The 19,074-nt window shown below is 49.5% G+C and overlaps 1 protein-coding gene across 7 annotated transcripts in view; it reads left to right on the top strand.

Moving 5' to 3' along the window:
* The first annotated feature begins 1,693 nt into the window (after window positions 1-1,693).
* The window catches only part of Slc37a1 (solute carrier family 37 member 1), a 60,020-nt gene continuing 42,639 nt past the window's right edge, over window positions 1,694-19,074 (top strand). For 2 of the 7 annotated variants that reach the window (XM_074072598.1, XM_074072593.1), the window contains exons 1-3: window positions 3,108-3,315; window positions 7,314-7,543; window positions 14,214-14,295. In XM_074072598.1, coding sequence (XP_073928699.1) covers window positions 7,488-7,543; window positions 14,214-14,295 — 138 coding nt within the window. In that variant the 5' untranslated portion in view covers window positions 3,108-3,315; window positions 7,314-7,487. The other 5 variants (XM_074072597.1, XM_074072594.1, XM_020185846.2 and 2 more) reach the window with 5 other exon arrangements.

The following is a 19,074-nucleotide window of genomic DNA, read 5'->3' as shown; positions in this document are numbered from 1 at the left end:
AAATGTGCAGCACCGTGATGCTAGTTAATACTGTACTGTGTGGTTGAAATTTCGGAGAAAAAAATCGTCAGTGTTTTCACCACATCATATTATTATTGCCTCATAGCTATTATTTTTCTTTTTGTGGTGACACTTGATATTAATTTTACTATTGGACACATATTAATACATTAATTAGCTTAATTGTGGTAATCACTTCACACTGTACACCTATATGAAAACATCTTGTAAATCATAAATATACAATTTTTAATCTGTCAGTTTCACCTCAGTTTCTTTTTAACTGTCGTGAGCTTATATTCTGTCCTGTCGAGCATTGCTCATGGAAGCAATCACAAGTTTCCACTTCAAAATAACTGTTTTATTTGGAGGTTTACACTCCTTCTGTCTCCTTTAATACAACATGTATCTTATAATCCTATAAAAGGTTAAGCTAATATAAACATGACTATTTCATAAAACATTTTAAATATTTACAAAATTAGAAGATTAATATTTTCAGCAAACATTCTCTATAGGCCACCAGATCCCCTCTGATTTACTCCAGTGTACCGGGCAAATATTGTATCTTTGTGGTTCAGGGGTTTGAACTCAGGACTTCGAGCTTACAAAGCAGATACACCACTGCTTGAACCACACCTCCAGGCCATTTGGTTCTGGTTATTTTGGAGATGGAGTGTCTTGAACTATTTGCCTGGACTGGTCTCAAACCACGATCCTCCAGATCTCAGCCTAGATTACAGGTGTGAGCCACTGGGGTCTGGCTAATATTGTCATTTTTTATGAGAGAAAATGTGAAAAACATTGGATGACCCTACAGTGTCATACCGTGTTCATTCATGCAGTTAGCAAACAAGCATGAACACCCCCTGAACCGGGGTGGGAAATCAGGAGTCCCTCCTAGGGTCCAGGACATAGATTTGAGTCTCTAGTACCAATGTATTGCGGTTTTATACAGCACTTCAGATATGCAGTGACATTTTTCAACTGCCCCCCCCAAAAACAAAACAAAACAAAACTCTGAGCTCGCTTAGGAGTACAGCGCTCAGGAGGCCAAGGCAGAACCACCAGTGTTAGAAGCCCCCTTTCTTGGGAACTGAAGAGCTGTCTGGAAGCTGTGCACTGCCTCCAGCTCCTCAGCAGTTTGGTCTCATTCCTGTCGGTCAACAGACATCCTAAAGACTGTCAGGTCCATAGGATCAGATTTTGCTTAGGAGGGCGATTTAAGGCAGTGCATGGATGGCTCCCAGGAGGGAGACCTTACAGTGAAGAGGCTCTTGCAGGAGCTCTGTGATGGAAGAGAAGCCTTGATCAGAGCCTGGGACTTGGGCCAGGGACAGAGAGATGACTGCTGAGGAATGCCGGAGCCAGACTGGACTGGTTTGATACTCAGGAGGAACGGAGAGTTAGGAAAAAGAATAGGGAGGGAGAGAGAGAGAGATGTAGTCGAAAGGAGAAGGAAGATGCGGGGCCCTGAGCCACCTGCTTTGTGGGACATCGGACCAGCGGACCTGTGGCTGACCATGGGCAGCAAAGAGCTGGGCATGTTTACTTCCTGGGCGCTGCATTTGCTGCTATCCAGCTGGGCAGAGTAGGGACCTCAGAGCAGGCCCCAAGGGTAAACTGTGAGCCTTTCTCCAGTCTGGCCTCAAGAGGGAGCCCAAGGGTGCCTGGGTGGAGGCTGGGCTTTGTCCAGACACACCTGTTTGCGCGTCTATGGCCAGGCTTTAGGTTGGTTTTAGTGTATGGATTGCTTTAACTGTGGGCAGGTCTTCCTGGAAAGTTTGCTTCCTGCCTGACTTTGCTGTTCCAGGGATAGTCTTCTGGAGGAGTGGGCTGGGCAGTTGGGCTGGGCTTGGATGCCAGGTGTGTCTCTAGAAAATAACGAGGCCCCTCTTTGGGTCAGTCTAGGGGCAGTTTTTGGCAAGAGGTGAGTGGGTTTGGAGAGCAACTGTTCCCAGGGTGAAATGGGAACAGTGTGTCAACGCACCTCTCAAGTTGCCCGGGGCACTGGACTTCTGCCTGGCCATTGAAGCAGCGTGGCACACTAGGAGAGGACTGATACAAATTGGTTCCCATGGCCCTTTCCCTGAGTCTTGACAAGATGTAACAGGAACAAGAGCTGGGAGCCTCTTCAATACAGGGCACCGTGGGAGTAGCTCTTCCTCGGGAACTTGTCGCTCTTGCTGGCGTAGGATAAATCTATCTGGAGACAAAAGGCTGGCGGTGCTGCAGGCCCTTGGGTGCTCCTGGTTGACTGCCCGGTCACAAACCAGTAGATGCGTGGACGCCCTGCGGGGTCCAGGAAGGAGCTCGCTGCCAGGTGTGAGGACTCGGGGACAGCGGGCGCGCCGCTCGGCGTCCCCGGGGCTGTGTGGGGCCCTGGGCGCGCGCGGGGCGGGGGTCGGGCAGCCGGGGGAGCAGGAGGAGCTGCGCGGCCCCGCCACCGCCCGGGCCCGGCGCCCCGCGGCCGGGGAAAGTGAAAGGGCGCGGGGCCGCGGCGCGCCGCTCCAGGAAGTCGCCGGCAGGAAGCGCCCGCGGCGACCGGGGGGCTCGGAGCGCGGGCCTCGGCGGCGCAGGTGAGACGCGGGGCCGGGCGGCCTCCGCCTGCTCCCCAGCCCGCACCTGCCGGGCCGCCGGGCGCCACTGCCGCGCACCTGCCGCGCCGGGGACGCGCACCGGGCCCTGCGCGCTCGCGCCGCGCTTGGCCTCTCCGCTTTTTTTTTTTTTTTCCCTTGGTTCATTTGGGGGAGTGGGGGTGGGGGGGGGCCGGCGTGGGCTCAAGCTCTTCAGTTGAGGAAAGTCTTTCAACTACGGGACCTGGAACAGTGACCCAGGGCGACAATGCCGGGCGTTCCCGGGCTGGCGACGCTGGGATCGCGGGGAAGTGAAGGCGGAGGGCGCGGGCTCGACTCGGCAGCCGCTCGTCTGACAGGGGTCGCTTAGCTGGGCCGCGGTGACGGCGGGGGGTCGAGGGAGCCGGCAGGAGGACAGCCGGCATTGTCTGGCGCGCGATGGGGACGTGGGCGTGCCCGTGCGGTCACCTCCGCGACCGGGCAACTGTAGCGCATCGGGGAGGAGCCGGCGCGCAAAGCCCTCGGGTAAGTTCGTAGCCCAGCGCCCTGGGCTCGCGGCTTGTTTGTCTGCTGAGCCGCAGCTTCCCGGAGCCCGTGGGCCTCCCGGCCAACGTCAGTGACAGCCACCTTCTGGCTCTAATAAAAGGCTCAAAACGCCGGAAAGTCCCCAGCCGCTGGCCACCCGCTCTCCAGCCCTCCTAGTCCCGGCAGTCCGCGCTCGGATCTCGGAGACCGGGAGGTAAGGTTTAGGGATTTGCATTTGAACCGAGGATGCTGGAAAGCTTTTCCCCCCATCCTTGCCCGGCTTTGAATTTCTAAAGGAGGAATTCCAAAGCTTGCCTTTTCCCGGTCTTCTGAGCTCTCTGCCTGGAAGGCGTCTGCCCGCCTGCCCTTGAACTTAGATTGTGTGAAGTACTGTAAATTGTGGAAAATATACTAATTTCCCCTTTCTTTCATTCCCTGTTAGTGTGAGCTTGAAAACCCCAGGCCCTGGACAGTCCTGTCCACCATGTGCTCTGGGACTGCACTTGCAAGCTCTGTTCCCTGCAGACCACCTGGGACGTTCAGCTTGTGGAAGGGTGGGGTAAGGGTGGTGGTGGGAACAGAACCCGGACTCCTTTCTGTACTTGAGCCCAGGCAAAGTGATAGTGGCCGTGTTCATTCATCTTTAATGTGGAAAGGGCTTTTAAAGGTTTAGAAAGTGCTTACTCTGAAGGGCAAGTTGTATTCTATCTGTCAAAAAGAAACTGCTTGAAAGTGTTTTGGGGGACAGATGTAGTTCTTTGCCTATAAAATATGACTGAGTTTTTAATTTTTGCCATTGAGTAGATTATTTGAGCTGTCTGCGGAACTGCTTTAGTTGTGTGGGGCAGTTTCAGCCCTGGAGAGACTCTTTAAACGTCACTCTGGCTGTCTCTCTCTTTCGCCCTCGTTGAGTCTCTGCAGAGGATGGCGACTGTCCTGATCAGCTTGACGCCTCGAGGGTCTCAATGGGGCTTGTGGCTGTGTTTTTCTGAGTTCACACATCTTGCTCAAGGAGGGTCAACCACACCTGCTCTGCGATTGGTTAGGGCCATTCTGGCAATGTGGTTCCTAGTTGCTTGTGGTGACAGTGCATCTGATCTTTTCCCCTAGTGAGGTAGAAAGTTCCCAGGGAGCCTATAATCAGTGACTTTTAAAAGTTCTTATGTGCTTGGGCTGTGTGCCAAAACCAGGTTGTCACCTGAGGGACATGCTGCCCTCTGCCCAGCCAAGAAACTCAGTGGAGAGGAGGTGCCTGAGGCCAGCAGAACAGCCTGGAATTTGCAGTGCTGGGGAGCCAGGCAGGCCTCCATGAGAGCCTGTTTTCTCCCTGTAAAGTGAATGGTGAGCATCATCAGAGCGTGACCATCTAGGACCTGGGACTTTAGCAGTTCAAGGCCAGGCTCCAGTGGGTGTGGGCCGAGCTCTGCACACCCCAATGTGAAGTCACCCTGTGCACATCCCGTGAGAATTACAGTACCTTACTCTCACCCGCTGCACCAGCGGAAGAGCCATCAGCATTTCCAGAGTTTGTTGGGAAAGGAACACTTTCAGTAGACTGGAAGCCAGCTCATCTCTAGAGGCAGCATGAAAAGGACAATTATTTTTCACCCTGGCACAGTTTTTATTGAGATGGAGGGGGCTTAGAGCAGTTAAGTCCTTCCCTGGGGTCAGGTCACTGGACGCTAGGGTAGATCTACAGATTCACAATGTACTAACTATTATTGAGTCCACCTGACCCCGAGGGTCTGGTTTAGAGGCCTGGGCCTTTGTTTTGCTAAGTAAAGATCTATTGTTTCAAAACTGACACCCACCTTAGGTGGGTGACTCAAAATCATCTTGTGACGTCCCATGACCTTAGTGGGCTCTTTTGAGCTAATGAGGGCTGTTAAGTGCTTTTCTCCCAGAGACCTTGAAAAGTCTCCATCTTAGGTTTCCTTTGTGTGTCCCTATGCTACCTAACATAAAGAAACAAGCCCCACCCCCCCCACTTCCCCCGTGCTGATTTTTCAGTGCCTTCTAGGTCTTCACTGTTACAGGCTTTACAGAGTTGAGGCTTATTGATGGCAGTAGGGTATTTCCAGAAACGGCACACACAGAAGCAGCACTGTGAAGAGATTTGACGCTGACCGTCTGTCTTGAGGCATTGTACAAGTGAAACCAAAATTTTCACCCAAAGTCATTTACCACAAAATTATTTACTACAGACACTCATATGGAGGTCCAAATCAGGGTACCCTCATTTTGAGTGAACTTTTAGCAAAATATCATTTAAATGTAGCAGTTTGAGCCAAAGTGGTCTTGAAGATTTGAAGCCATTCATTCAAGCGAGCTTCTGGTTGTTTGCTCTGGGCTAGGATATGGGCAGATGGTCACTTGCAGCCCCACCCGCTCTCCAGTTGACAGGCCATGCAACCCAGGTAGTATCTACTCTGCCCCAGGACTTGGTGCCAGTGGTTTTACAGGGATTATCTCTCAGTTTTGATAACAATGCTGGTGCCATCAGGCCATCAGAGCCCACATTTTAGGCAGGGAAGGTAAAGGAGCAGTTAAGTGATGAGCCTGGGCTTACCTAGCCCTGGCTCAGCTACAGTCAGAGGCTTTCCAGGTAGAATGAATCACACCTGCTAAGCTGGGACTCGGGTGGAAAGCTGGAGCTCACCTGGTAGGGCAGAAAGGGCCTTCACTGCCTCCTTGAGGGAGGTGGGGGCTGGACAACCCCCCTCATGAACTCTTAGCAAGGATTTGAAATTTTTCTGTGGAATGTGGTATATGAAACAACCAACTAGGGATGTGGTTTTAGTTTATTTCTTTTTATTTTTGTGGTGCCAGGATGGGACCCAGAGCCTCTAGTGTGCTAAGAAAGTGCTCCACCACTGAGCTATAGCCCCAGGCCAGCATGTGCATTTTTTTTGAAAGCTTGCTCAAGGGTGAATGTGAGGAGACAATGCTAGTTTGGAAGACACCAGGACTTTGGAATATAAGCCATGAGGTTGGCTTTGAGATGGAAGCCTGGGCCTGCCTGATTGCCTGAACCCCTAGTCAGCTCACAGGCCTTGCTCCATCCCTTCCTTGTCTGAAGGCCCTGCTTCAGGCAAGACTTCCCAATGAGGTCATCTTCCATGGCCTCTGAGGTGCCCACAGATGAAAAATGCAGAGGCAGATATGAGGTGGAGTTCATTCCCACGACGTTAGGTGCATTGCCATTGGATTTGCAAAGCCACAACTAAGTGACTGATCTGATCTTCCCTTTCCTCCAGACCTTCAGTCTTCTCTGTTACTGTGGCTTAAAGGTGGCCTTGTCTGTAGCGGGTGTGTTATGTGCCAGTGTGAAGTGTGGTGGGCGGGTGTCGAGGGTCCTTGCCTTCCCAGGCCAGAGAACTGGCTCGTGAGGCAGCTGATTGACTTGTGAGCCAAAGCTGGCATTTGAAGTAGGGTTTATTAGAGAGAAAGGAAAGGCGAAGCTAGAGCAGTGCGGTGGAGCCCAGAAACCAGTCGCTCATTACTCAGGTGAAGGCTGGGGCTTTCGTGGACGTTTTAACTCTGGGTTTGGGTAAGGGTGAGGTGGGCTCTTTTCATTGGCCATGGATTCGCGGGCTTTCTTAGATGAACTGGTCTGTTTGCACCTTTATTGGGGGAGGGGAAACAATCTTGAGAGCGTTTTGCTCATCAGCCCTGCAGCAGATCTATCAGACCCTGTATCTCCTCTTCAGGGTGCAGATTTACAGCTCCTTCTCAGGACACAGGAATGCAGTGCTCTCCCTGGGGATGGGCTACTCACTCATCTGCCCTTTAGGTCTCCAGAGCCAACAGGTGGAACTGAGCAAGTCCAGTGCCCCAGCATGCTCTGACAATTGGGCACATGGTGGAACCAGTGGGCACACGTTTGGTTCTGTTTAAATACCGGTAGTTGGTGTGTAGGGTGTCATGATTGAGAGTACCCTGATCTCTGAAAACCCTCTAGGTAGAGATGACAGCCTGCTTTTTATACATCATCAGAACATCCTGTGAAATTCCTTTCAGTGATCTCTGTACTTACCGCCCCAGGGCAGACACCCTGCCTCTAACCAGTGGTGTTCAGGTGGGAGCTCCCTGTAGTCTCAGAAGTCCAACTTGACCTGGACTGGGTAGCATCACTGCATAGCTATGGAGTTACTTCAGCTGGTGTCTCCAAGGTGGCACAGCAGACTTTCAACACCTCTCATTTTCCCCTAGAGCGTGTCTCCCTGCCGGAAGGAAGAGGGGACAAGACCCAGCATGACACCTTCACTGGCCTTCCAGGTGTTGTAGACTGACAGGTGGTGGAGAAGGAACCTGGAGCTGGGATCCACAACTGTTTATGAAGCATCGGGTTTTGTGACAGAAGTTCCAAGGTCGGTGGCATCTTAAATGGCTCGACTCCCAGCTGGCATCCGCTTCATCGTCTCTTTCTCCAGGGATCAGTGGTAAGTCCTAGCAGTCCAGCCTCTGGCGTGGCGCTGTGGGGGCAGAGGGCCATGGGTGGATGGGCTTCTCGTCCCCGTTCCTGTAAGAAAAGTGAGCGATTGTTGATTTGCCTGGTGGTGGTGGAAGCTGTGGCCTGAAGCCTGACTGGCCATCCTTCCATTTCTGCTAACGTAGAAATATAGTGCTCAGACCCGTGGATGGTCTTCAGTGGATTCTGTAATGATCATGGTCCCTACAGAAATGGACCAGGAACTAGAGGCAGGACTGTAAAATGGTTGTGTGTAAAATAAGCACAGTAACTCTGGGCCCACGTGAGTGGCCTAGCCGGGGCCCAGTGTTTAGGGAGAACATGAAACTGACACCATTGCAGGCAGACTAGAGCACCATTCTCTGTTCAGAGAACATCTCTCCCTGCCTGCCCTCAGACTTCTCATGGGTGGATCCAGTATTCCTTGCCACCAGAGGAAGGAGGTGGCGGGACAGAGTCTGGAGCTCCCTGGTACCTCCAGCATACCCTCCTGATCTCTGTCAGGAAGGCAAAACTTTCCTCCCACCCTTTTATGTTGAGTGCTTGGGGGCTTGCAAATTAAACTGACACAAGGTAGATAAATAAAAGACAAGCACAAATGGGCGAGAGGTCACAGAGAAATGTGACTCAAGGGTGTTTAGAATTTGTGGGTTATTATCATCTAACAGGGAAAGGGGAGAGGGAGAAGCGGACTTAGGAGAAAGACAAGTGGGCCCTTAAGAAAATGACAAGATCTCCCTGCAGTGGTGGTAAGAGTTCGTTCTCCCTGGGTACTTTCAGAGAGAGGATCTGTGACATTTGAGTGCTTCAGGAGGCTCTGCTTTTAGGCAGTTAAGAGATTTCAGGAGCTTGACAGCCTTCCACTCCAAATGACTTCAGTGCCATGCCCTCGGGCTCCACACCCCTTGCAGCAGCTCAGGCCTGGCTGGTTGGCCTGGTTGGTGGGGTGTCCACTGGAGATCTCAGGTTTGAAGTGAAAACATCTTCAGATCGCTTTCCTGACTGACTTCAACTCTGTGCCTCCGGTGAACCAAATCAAGCCACGATCAGTCACTTAAACGCTTTTATTTTGTGACTGTTTAGCTTGTTTGTTTTGTTACTTTATGGTGATATAATTCAAACGCATAGAACTTATTAACACTATGAGACTTCACAAAAAAAACTGTAGAATTCATATGTAGCACAGGTTTTTTATATTTTGCCTCATTTGCTTCTTCACACCCTGTGTGTGTACATCTATGTATATTGTAGACATCACACCCTTTTATTTCCCAGTATTTTTATGTGCATTTCCTGTGAACAAAACATTCTCTTGGGTTAGGTTCAATGAGTGCTTGCCTGCATGCATGAGGTCCTGGGTTCCATCTCCAGCACCAAAAAGTAAGTAGATAGATAGATAGATAGATGACTGATAGATAGACAGATGATAGATGACTGATAGATAGACAGATAAAAATGGACATTCTGTTGTACAGCCGCAGCATAAAGATCAAAATCAGGAAACCAAACAGCTATAAAGTAGTGCTACCTCACCCGCAGTCCATATTGAAAACTGTGTCAAATATCCAGACTACTTTTGACAAGTGTTTCTTCCCTTGTCCGGGATCCCGTCCAGGGTCACACACTGCATTTCGTTGTCTCGTGGATTTTGTGCTCTTTCATCTGGAACCATTCCTTGGCCTTTTTTGTCTTTTATGACCTTGGCATTACCTAAGGGTTCATGCATTTTATAGAATGTCTTGTTTTGGATATACCTGGCGTTTTCTCTGGATGAGATTCAAACTAGGCGTTTTTGGTATAAATTCCCCAGAGAAAGGCAGCTTTCTCCCCTCCCTGGAGAGGAGCTACGGCTTCTACAGGGGATGGTGAGGACTGGGATAGTGTTGGCTGGCTCCCAAGGCCTCACAGTGAACTCATGGAGGTCTAGAAACAGTTGTGTATGGAGGAGGGATGTGCACCCCACTGAGAGGCCCTGCAACAGTGGCCCCAGAACAGCATGCCCCTGGTGGATTTTCGTCTGTGTGTGCAATTTCCCACCAATGGGGTTGTGGGCCTTGGAGGCCTGGCAGATGCCAGGACTGGCCAGAAAAGCAAGGTAGACAGTTGGGCCTTGTGATACCAGAAAACGAGGATGTGCTTCAAAATGAAGGGACTTGCTGGCCAGATCCAGGACGACAGGGACTTAAAATAATTAATACTAGGAGTGGAGGACAGTCTGTGGAACTCGCAAGTCTTCCCTGACATGACTAGTGCTGAATCCCTGGAGGGGAAGAGGGCCTCCTTCCTGCAGGAGGCCCACCGCCAGGTGGAGTGGAGGCTGGAGTTGGGGCTGCGGCGCGGGCTGGGGTGCCCTGGGGGTTGAGGAACGGACCATCTCCGTCATCTCAGCACATGTCCCCAATATGTTCCATACTCGTCACTTGGTGGGGAAAGTGGGAGTCTCACTGAGGCAAGGCAGTGCCTCAATCAGTGACCACAGTTAATGTCTCTGGTGTCACAGCCTCCTAAGCAGGCACTCTGAAGAAGATCCAGCATGTCTCCCACATTTGGCTTCATTGTCTCTGAGTCAGGATGCCTTCCAACTACTTTCTACTCCAGTCATGTAGCTGAGTTAGGCAGTCTCAAAGCTTGGTGATTCCTTATTTGCTCAAGACGAATGACACTGAGATGACTGCTGCTGGTCCTAAGTGGGGAGGTGGTGATACTCTAGGGTACCCTTGAAAAGCTTTGGAGGTGCACCCTGTTCTGGGGTAGCATTGTCAGGACTTGAGGTTAACCCCAGCCTTCTTGCTGAACTTCATGCTGCAGTTCACCAGAACTGTGATCCTAAGTGGAGCACTGATGAGTGAGCAATGAGGCCACTCCTGTTTCATTGCATTTGTTGTTATCTTCATGAGTCTAAATACAACACCAAGCAAAAAGAGGATTGTGTTGGGTTTCCTGGGTTGCCATACAAAGTACTGTGAGCCACGTGTCTCAGGACAACAGAAATGGATTCTCTCAGAAATGGATTCCGGAGGCCGTAAGAACAAAATCCAAGTGTCGGCAGGGCCTCGCTCCCTCTGAAAGCCTCTGGGGAGGGTCTTTCCTGCTTCTTCCAGTCCCTGGTGCTGCTGGCAGACCTTTCAGTAACCCACAGTCCAGTCCCCAGCAGGCACTGTGGTCCTGGTAGTCAGGCATTCCTTAACATGTCGCTGTATGATGTCAGCCTCTGCCTCTGTCGTCACAGGGCCTCCTCCTTTGTATCTCTGTGTGTCCTTCCTCTTCCTATGATGACACCAGTCATTGGGTTTAAGGCCACCCTAATCTAATATAACCTCACCTTAACTAATGACATCCTCAAAGATGTAATTATCGACTTCCAGGTCAGGTCACATTCTGAAGCTGTGGGTGGGCGTGAGTTTTTGGAGGACACTGTTCAATTCAGCACAAGATAGATGAAAGAAAACAATGATCCAAACTTTTACTTCACAAATGTGAAGAAAGGAGATGAAGAAAGAATTACACAATGGAGAAAGGGCACTAAGAGGGTCATTTGGGTCTTCAGGCACTTGAACCAGGACAGTCCCCCAGAAATAAGGCTCCTGCTCATTCAGAGGGGAGGCGGAGTGAGACGCCCACAAAGAGTAGCTGCTGCAGTCAAACCTTTCCGGAAGAGGAAACCCATCCTCTAGCCACTGGCTTCTCCCTCTCCAAATTCTATGTAAGGAACGTGAGGAAAGGGGAGGAAGGACGAGTTTGGTAACAGAGGAAGTAGGAACAGCCTGAAACCAGCTAGGAGAAGATAAGGTTTCCTCTTCAGTCTCTAGATGATTCCAGCCACTGCATATGGTGACCCTTCACCCTGGTCCCTCAAGAGGGCTTCTCTGGAAAGCCCTGCTGGCCTTGCAGTCACTCTGCCTTGAGGGCTCATTTGTCCAGGGCTTCATTTCCACAGAGTGAAACAAGACTTCCAGAGGCCCTGCCACTCCCTGTACTGAAGGAGCTCCGTGTTTATCGGACTTGACCAGTGAGGGACTGTCCTGGGGAGGACCTCAGCCTGAAGGATCATGCCACTTGTTGGAAGTCACCTGCACAAGGGCCAGGTAGAGGAAGGCTGGGGCCCAGAGCTGGAGCCACCTTCTCATCCCCCAGGCAGTCTTGACACTGAGGAATGCAGTGTATATCAGGGCCTGGACTTGTCCTGTCCCGACAAAAAAAGTTTCATTACCAGGCCCTGGGGTAGAGGGCAGAGGGCAGAGGGCCTGACCCTAAGGCCCACTAAGTCATCCACTCTTCTTTTTCTCTCTCTCATTTGTAGCCAGGTGGGAGCAGCCAGAGCTCACAGAAGACCCAAGGGGAACTGACAACGTTGTTCATGCTCCTTGTGGAGGTTGGGAAAGGGGTCCCTGAGCCCCATGGGGCAAATAAGGACACCCACAGGCTGCTTGACCCTGTCCACTTAGTTGTCTGTGGAAAACATGGGTCTTGGGGTGACCAAGCTTCCGTGGCCAGAACCTCCCTGCACCACAGCCTAAGGTGTGAGAGCCATGTGTGTACAGCAGCTTCAGCCAGACTTATGGTGCTCAGAAATAGGAAGAAGACCTGGGCTTCTGCAGCAAAGCCCTGCAGGGTGGACCAGCCCGTTGGGCTTTGGATAAACTCTGCACTCATTTTCAGAGCCTCACTTTCTTCCTTTCTTCTCACTGGCCTGGCTCACTGGGAGGGAAAGGACTGGGAAAACCTCTGCATTTTCCTGGGAAGACAGAGGAGCCTTGCTTCACTCACCAGCAAGCCCCTGCTGGCAAGTTGACTTTTTTCTCCCCCTCAGGCCTGGTGTTTCAGAGGCTGTGGGGTTCAGTCATGCAGGGTCACCAATCCTTTCTTCCCACAAGAAGTATGGTTTTTGTTGTTTTTTAATTCTGGAAATATTTAGTTGGCCTCTATTTTTGCGGGTATCCAGAGAGGCAGGCAGCCCTAAAATTGTGATCCCAGCATGCATGGCCTGGGGACGTGGTCCTTCCATAGACAGAACCCCTGTCTTTCCTTGCTTATCTCTGCCTAGTGTAATTGTTGATTTGAGCCACCATCTAACAATTTCAACTTAGGACCGTCCCAGGACAAAAGCAGGCTGGGTTCCTCAGGGTGGACTGTGGCTCGCTCGGGACAGCAGAGCTTCCTGGGTGGAGTCCCTTTTAAGCCTCGTCTGTTGTCAAGCGTGGTTTCCCCAGCAGCTTTGCTCCTCTGGGAAATGCTCTTATGTACCGGGTCTTTGCTCTCAGATGGTGATCAACATCTGTCCTTTGTGTAATCCCTACTTTCCTTGGTCTTCCTCATTTGCCCCGGAGTTCCTTGCTCCTGAGCTCATGGGACAGCAGGGCTGTGTGGTGCCTTCACTTCATCGGCCCTGCTAGAGTAAAGTACTCAGGCTTCCTGCCAGCCTTGCTTGTGTACTTCTGAAAACTGCTTGGAAACTAATCAGCCCAAAATAAATATGAGCTCAAATGCCCAGGATAGCAGTCTATGCAAAAAGCTTACTGCATTGTAAACTAAATAATTGTTCCTTCTTGTCTGCTTTGTAAACACGAGTGTACACCTGCTGAGTCTCATACTTCTCCTTGTAGTTTTTCAATGAATGTTTGTGTTGTCATGATATAATAATTACGATATGCTCTTTGCTCCTGACCTGGTACACGGTCCCCCAAACCCTTGGAATCTCTGAAGTAGTAAGTGTCTTTTTGTATGCTAGTGAGCTGACTGGTGGCTGGGGACTCCTGGATCCCCTTAGAATGGGGGCAGGTTACCAGGGGAACCAACCTGTGATAAGAGGGTTGGTTCTTGGGAGGGCAGATGGGAGAAGGTTGAGTGGATCCCAGTGGCCAGTGATATAACCAGTCATGACTGACAAAGCCTCCATAAAACCTGGAAGGCCAAGTTCAGAGAGCTTCCAGGTTGCTGAACACATGGAGGTACCCATGTAGGCATGGAAGTTCCACCCCCTTCCACCATACCTCCATGTGGGCATCTTTTCCATCTAGCTGTTCATCTGTATCCTTCGTAATAGTCTTTATAATAAATGAGTTAATGCACGCAAAGTTTTTCCCTGATTGCTGTGAGTCGCTCAAGCAAATCAATTGAGCCCAAGAAGGGGGTTGTGGGAACCCTGATTTATAGCTGGTCATCACCACATGAGACTTGTGATTGGCACCTGAAGTGGGGACCAATTTGATGTCAGAGCCCTCAACCTGTGAGTCGTGACACTACCTCCAGGTACACAGTGTCAGAACTGACTTGACTTGTAGGACACCCAGCTGGTGTCAGGGGTGGTGTATGTTGTATGTGTGGCAGGAAAACTTGATTTTTCCTGCCTTTTAGAGAGTTTCAATAGTTTCCATTTGGACAAGCAAACCCTGCAATTTTTTTAAATTTAACATTTTAATCATTTTAAGTATACAGTTGTGCAGCATTAAACACATCAACAGTTGTGCCTCAGCCACTGTCAACCATCTTGGGGTTTTTAAATGTTCTTCTACTGTAGTAATCACTAGTCGGATGGGTTGCTGATTCTGCACTGCTAAGGAAAGCCTTGTACAGGAACACGGGCGAGCACAGTGGGGACAGTTTTCTGCGTCCCTCACGTCCTCTACCCCACTGTGTTTCAGGTACCGAGCGTTCATTTTCATCCTGACATTTTTGCTGTATGCAAGCTTCCACTTATCTAGAAAGCCCATCAGCATCGTTAAGGTAAGAAACTGATCTGACCTCAGTTTTCTATCCTTCCTGTAATCTCTGCTCTGTGAAGCTTTGCGGGAGGCAGTAGGGAGGGCGGGCAGATAAGTGAGCAGTGCAAAGACATTGCTTAGAGGCTTTGGCTTTCTAGTTTCCCTTTTCAGAAATTCAAAAAAAAACGCTTTAAGCTTTATAATGTCAATATAAATAAATAATTTATAATTTACTTACATTAGTTGACAGTTTTGGAATCTCAAACTTAATTTCATGCTTACTCTGTGTGAATTTTCTGTCCAAGTGTGTCCAGTCTGAAATCATTCCCACACGGCTTGGACTCAATACGATTTGGCCCGGAATCTGGCTGTGATGGTGGTGCTGTGGTTCTCAGACACTGTGTGAGTCGGAGGGATGGGCAGGCAGAAAGTGGATGAACTAGACTTTGAGAATGGGAGACCAAAGCAGACAGTCCTCCACAATAACCAGTCATAGCATGGGAAAAGAAGTGGGCCTGTTTTCTTATCCTCACCTTGGAAAGGTGGCCTGACATCCATCTTGCCTGAGGACCAGCAGCAGGCTCGAATGTACAAGAAAACTGTCCTGTGCAAAAGAAGCTCATTTACAGCTTGGTTGCTCCTCACTTACCTTGCAGCAGTGTCACAGGCCGGGTCAGGACTGCCATGCTGTGAACATTGTAACTGAGTGTGGACAGCTGCCCTCCAAGTGCTCTGGGGCCCTGGAGGCAGCAGCCTCTGTGGTGGGGCTCTGTTTCTTCTCCAGTTGTTCCCAATTTATGTTAAACACTCAAAAGATTCTAAAACTCCCCCTTAGCCCCTTGGCCCCTGGTAACCAGGAACTCCCCCTCCCTTCCTTTTTTTTTTTTTTAATGGTGGGACTGGGGTTTGAACTCAGTAAATTTCCATACCCGTCAGGTCATTGACCATGGATGTGCAAATGACCCTGCAGTACTTTAAGAATGGGTTTTCAAAAGAGAGATAGGGATGGGAAAAAGAGGTGGCAGCCTTTCCTTCACTTGACAGACCAACAGCTAGCCCTGGACATTTGAATGCTACTGCTTCTTGTCTTTCTGGCCAGAGAAACTCACAAGTGACTCAAGAAAATGGTGAATTACAAAACTGGAAGAGGCCTTTGTGAGAGCCGTGGATGTGATGCACCAAGCACAGTCAGGGAGCCTTTGCGGGGCTCCACAACTGACCAGAAAGCATGGGTTTGGATTGGGGGAGGGACAAATGGGGCATCACCATGACCTGCCCATTTGATAGGTGAGGGTCTGCAGGACAGGTGTGGCATATAAAGTGGGGCTGGCCATTTGGATTCTATCCAACAGCCATTAGGGTCCCCATTTTGCCAGGCAGGGCTATGAGCATGGTTCAAGGTCACGGACCCCCTGACCTCAGCATGCAGTGGTGTCTGCACCTTGGGGCTTAGAGCTTGCTGACAGGAGGTCTCAGAGTTAGCTCTTATGCCAGCATCTCGTAAGTAACGATAGCGGCTGCCTGGTGAGCCCGTGCTATACCAGGGTGCTCACATCCATTGTTTGACACGGTCCTCACAGTAACCCCGTAGGCATCCTTAGCAGGAAGCAGAGAACCTTAGCTCCTTCACTCAGAGGGCTAGGGCTCACTCAGGTGAATTCTACATGGGTCCCCGACTCCAGGGTCGCTGCCTTTGGGCCTTCACGACAGTTAATTACTTGAATAATTAAATCAGCATCTCACCCTGGTTTTCTTTATCAAACCAGAATTTCCAACTTAGCACCATAACTGCACCTGAGTATGGATTGGCCCCATGCTGAATCCTGTGGGCTTCTTTGCCTTTTAATGTAGATAAAATATCACAGCACACATGATAACTTAGACTTCAGAAGGCCTATGGAGCCTCTGCATACTTTAGCTCCTGTTAAAATAGCACAAATGAAACTCAAAGCAGTGGTGGTTCTACTGACCAAAGGCACTCTTTGAACCTTACAGCACACAACATCCTTGCTTACTTGAACTGGGTCTCCAGGCTTGAGAATTATAAAGTGATTCACATTCTCTAATTCATTTACAGAACGACATGGCCTATCAAGTCAGGGTTAGACTTGCCTTGAATCACTGCTGGCTAATTTTATTTTTCTCTGATTGAGAAATGTATTGTATTAAAAATGACAGTGAAAACAGTGTTGGGAGGATGGTGGTGTCTGTCACAAGTGCAGCCCTGTCCTTTCTCCTGCTGTTTCACCAGCAGCATGACCTCATGAGGTGAGGTAGGTAGATAGGTGGGGTCTGTACCCTGCTGGAGGGGACCTTTTGGGAGGCTCTGTTACCCAAGCTGGGCCAGAGTAGGAACCTGTAAGAGGGAAACTGCAAGAACTTGGGGCTGGGGGGAATGGTAACGTTGACTGATTTGAACATGAGTGTGCCCAGCCGCATCTGCACGCAGGACCTGTAAGAAGAAAACCATAAAATCCTCAAGGGCAGACAGAAAACAAAAGTCTGAAAGGGCGGAAGTCCGCACCATGGCTTTGGGTAGGAAACTTGCTATCTGGAAGGTTCCAGTGCTCCCCAGTGAAAGTCCAGTGAGGATCTCAGCAGTGGTCTTTTAATTGAATAAAATAATCCTAAAGTATATATGGAAGACAGCCTAACAATTAAACCCCAAAGAAAGTGTGAAAAAGATAACATGTTTTAATGAAACTATCAAAAAAAGATTAACATATTTTGTAAAACCATAATCAAATTATTATGATATCACATGAGGAGATAAAATGTAAATAGTGAAAAATAAAAACCCAAGAATAAAATTAGTTTGTCTGAGGAGTATGAAGTCAGGAAACCCAAAGGAACACTGGACAAAGAGATGAATAGGCAGTTCCCAGACCAGGAATCCAAAGTATAAAGAAATGCATGAAATTCATTCAAGTTTATTAGCCATCATGAGTGCACATTAAGGTCACGGCATATAACTTTATGACTGTCAGCTGGCACAACCCTTGTTGCTGTAAGAACATCTACAATGTTTTAGAAAGCGTTCTGGCAGCTCCTACTGAAATAAGAAATACACGTGGCCTTCAGTCCTCCTCCTCCTGGAAACATCATCCTGTGGTGACTAATCTTGATTGTCGACTTGATTGGATTGAGAGACACCGGGAGATTAATGAAGTACACCCCTGGGTATATCTATGGGGGCTACTCCAGAGGTGATTAGATTATAGGGGCTCTGACCTAATCAGTGGTTTAATCCATTAATGGATTCAAATGTTGAACAGTCTTGGGAAGTAGCAAAATGCAGAGGTGGAGCCTGATTGGAGGAAGTAGGTCACAGGGGGTGACCTTTGAAGGACATATCTTGTCCTGGCTCCTTCCTGTCTCTGCTCTGCTTCCTGACTGCCATGTGTTGAACAGGTCAGTCACACCACACCCTTCCACCATGATGCTGTGCCTCACCACAGGCCCAGAAACATGGGCTGAAACAATGAGCCAAAATAAATCCTTCCTCCCTTAAGTTGACTTCTCAGGTATTTGATCACAGAGATGAATAGCTGACTAACACACTCATAAAGATAAAAGCACCCATACGCAGGGATATCCTCATAAACATCCTTATTGTAGCATTGTTTGTAGCAATCCAAACACAAAAAAGGGAAGAAAATACTGGATATCACGTAAAAGGGAAGAAAATGCTGGATATCACGTAAACCTAATAGTGGGTGAAATGGGAATAAATTGTGTTAAATCCATAATATGAAATGTGCAACTACCCGAAGGAATTGGTTAGAGGCAAATCGATTGACTCACAAGATTTCAGGAGGTATTTTGAGTAAGAAGTTAGGGTATACCTCACTAGTACACTGGGGGATATTTATGCTAGTAAGGAAAAGTACAGTGGTTCCATTTTTGAAACTAAGCAATGAGCAGAAAGCATCCCTACGTGTTTCTGTGTACCTCTGTGAGCAGAGTAGAGATGCTTTTATTTGACTTACTGAGAGTTTGCGTCCCGATAAACCCATCATCAGTCAGATGCCTTTAATGCGCCTCACCTTCCAGCTCAGGAACACAGCACACTGTAGTGTCAGGGGTTTCCCTCAGGAGACTGTGGCTGGCTGGGGGCTGCAGTCACTGCCACTGCCCTACGCCTTGAGAGAGAATTATACAGCATGTCACTAGCTCAGGAAAACATCCAAATCCAAAATTTCAAGTATGGGTTCTACTGAATATGTATCCCTTTCATACCATCCTAAAGCCAGAAAGTGGCGAGTCACCGTCACGGTGGGGACCATCTACATGTGCTTGTCTGGGCCTCAACAAACTTGGCCTGTTTTTGTGCAGCACCTGTGACATCGGAAGCGGGGCGCTGCCCATCGGGTCTTCCCACTTTTGGTATCAAAACGTTCATTTCTGTTGTGGGACTTCTTTTGGGCAATGCTTGAGACTTATTCTAACATTGCAGAAGGAACGTCAAGGACGAGTTGGCAGAAGTGAACCCACACAACCTAACGAACCATGCGAAGGTCCAAAACATGCCACAGGTGCAGATGCTTCGTGCACTCATGTGTACACACGCACGGGCTCTTGAGTGCTCTGCCTGAACCCTCCTTCTGACTGCCCTACCCTTCCCTGTCACTGCCTGTGCCTTCCTGATTTTGGACTGATGGGTCCTGGAGCAAGTGAGCACCCACTGTAGCCCCAGGGTCAGGCAGGGCTGGGAACCCAGGGGAGCGAGGAGAATGGCTTCTTAATGAGAGCCAAGTTTGGAGCTCAAAGCACAGAGCCTTCTAAATCCTCACTGAGCGTT

This window comes from Castor canadensis, chromosome 5 (assembly GCF_047511655.1).
Source record: "Castor canadensis chromosome 5, mCasCan1.hap1v2, whole genome shotgun sequence".
NCBI classification, from domain to species: domain Eukaryota; kingdom Metazoa; phylum Chordata; class Mammalia; order Rodentia; family Castoridae; genus Castor; species Castor canadensis.
The sequence above is the reverse complement of the archived record's forward strand: the minus strand, read 5'-3'. Positions and strand labels throughout refer to the sequence as shown.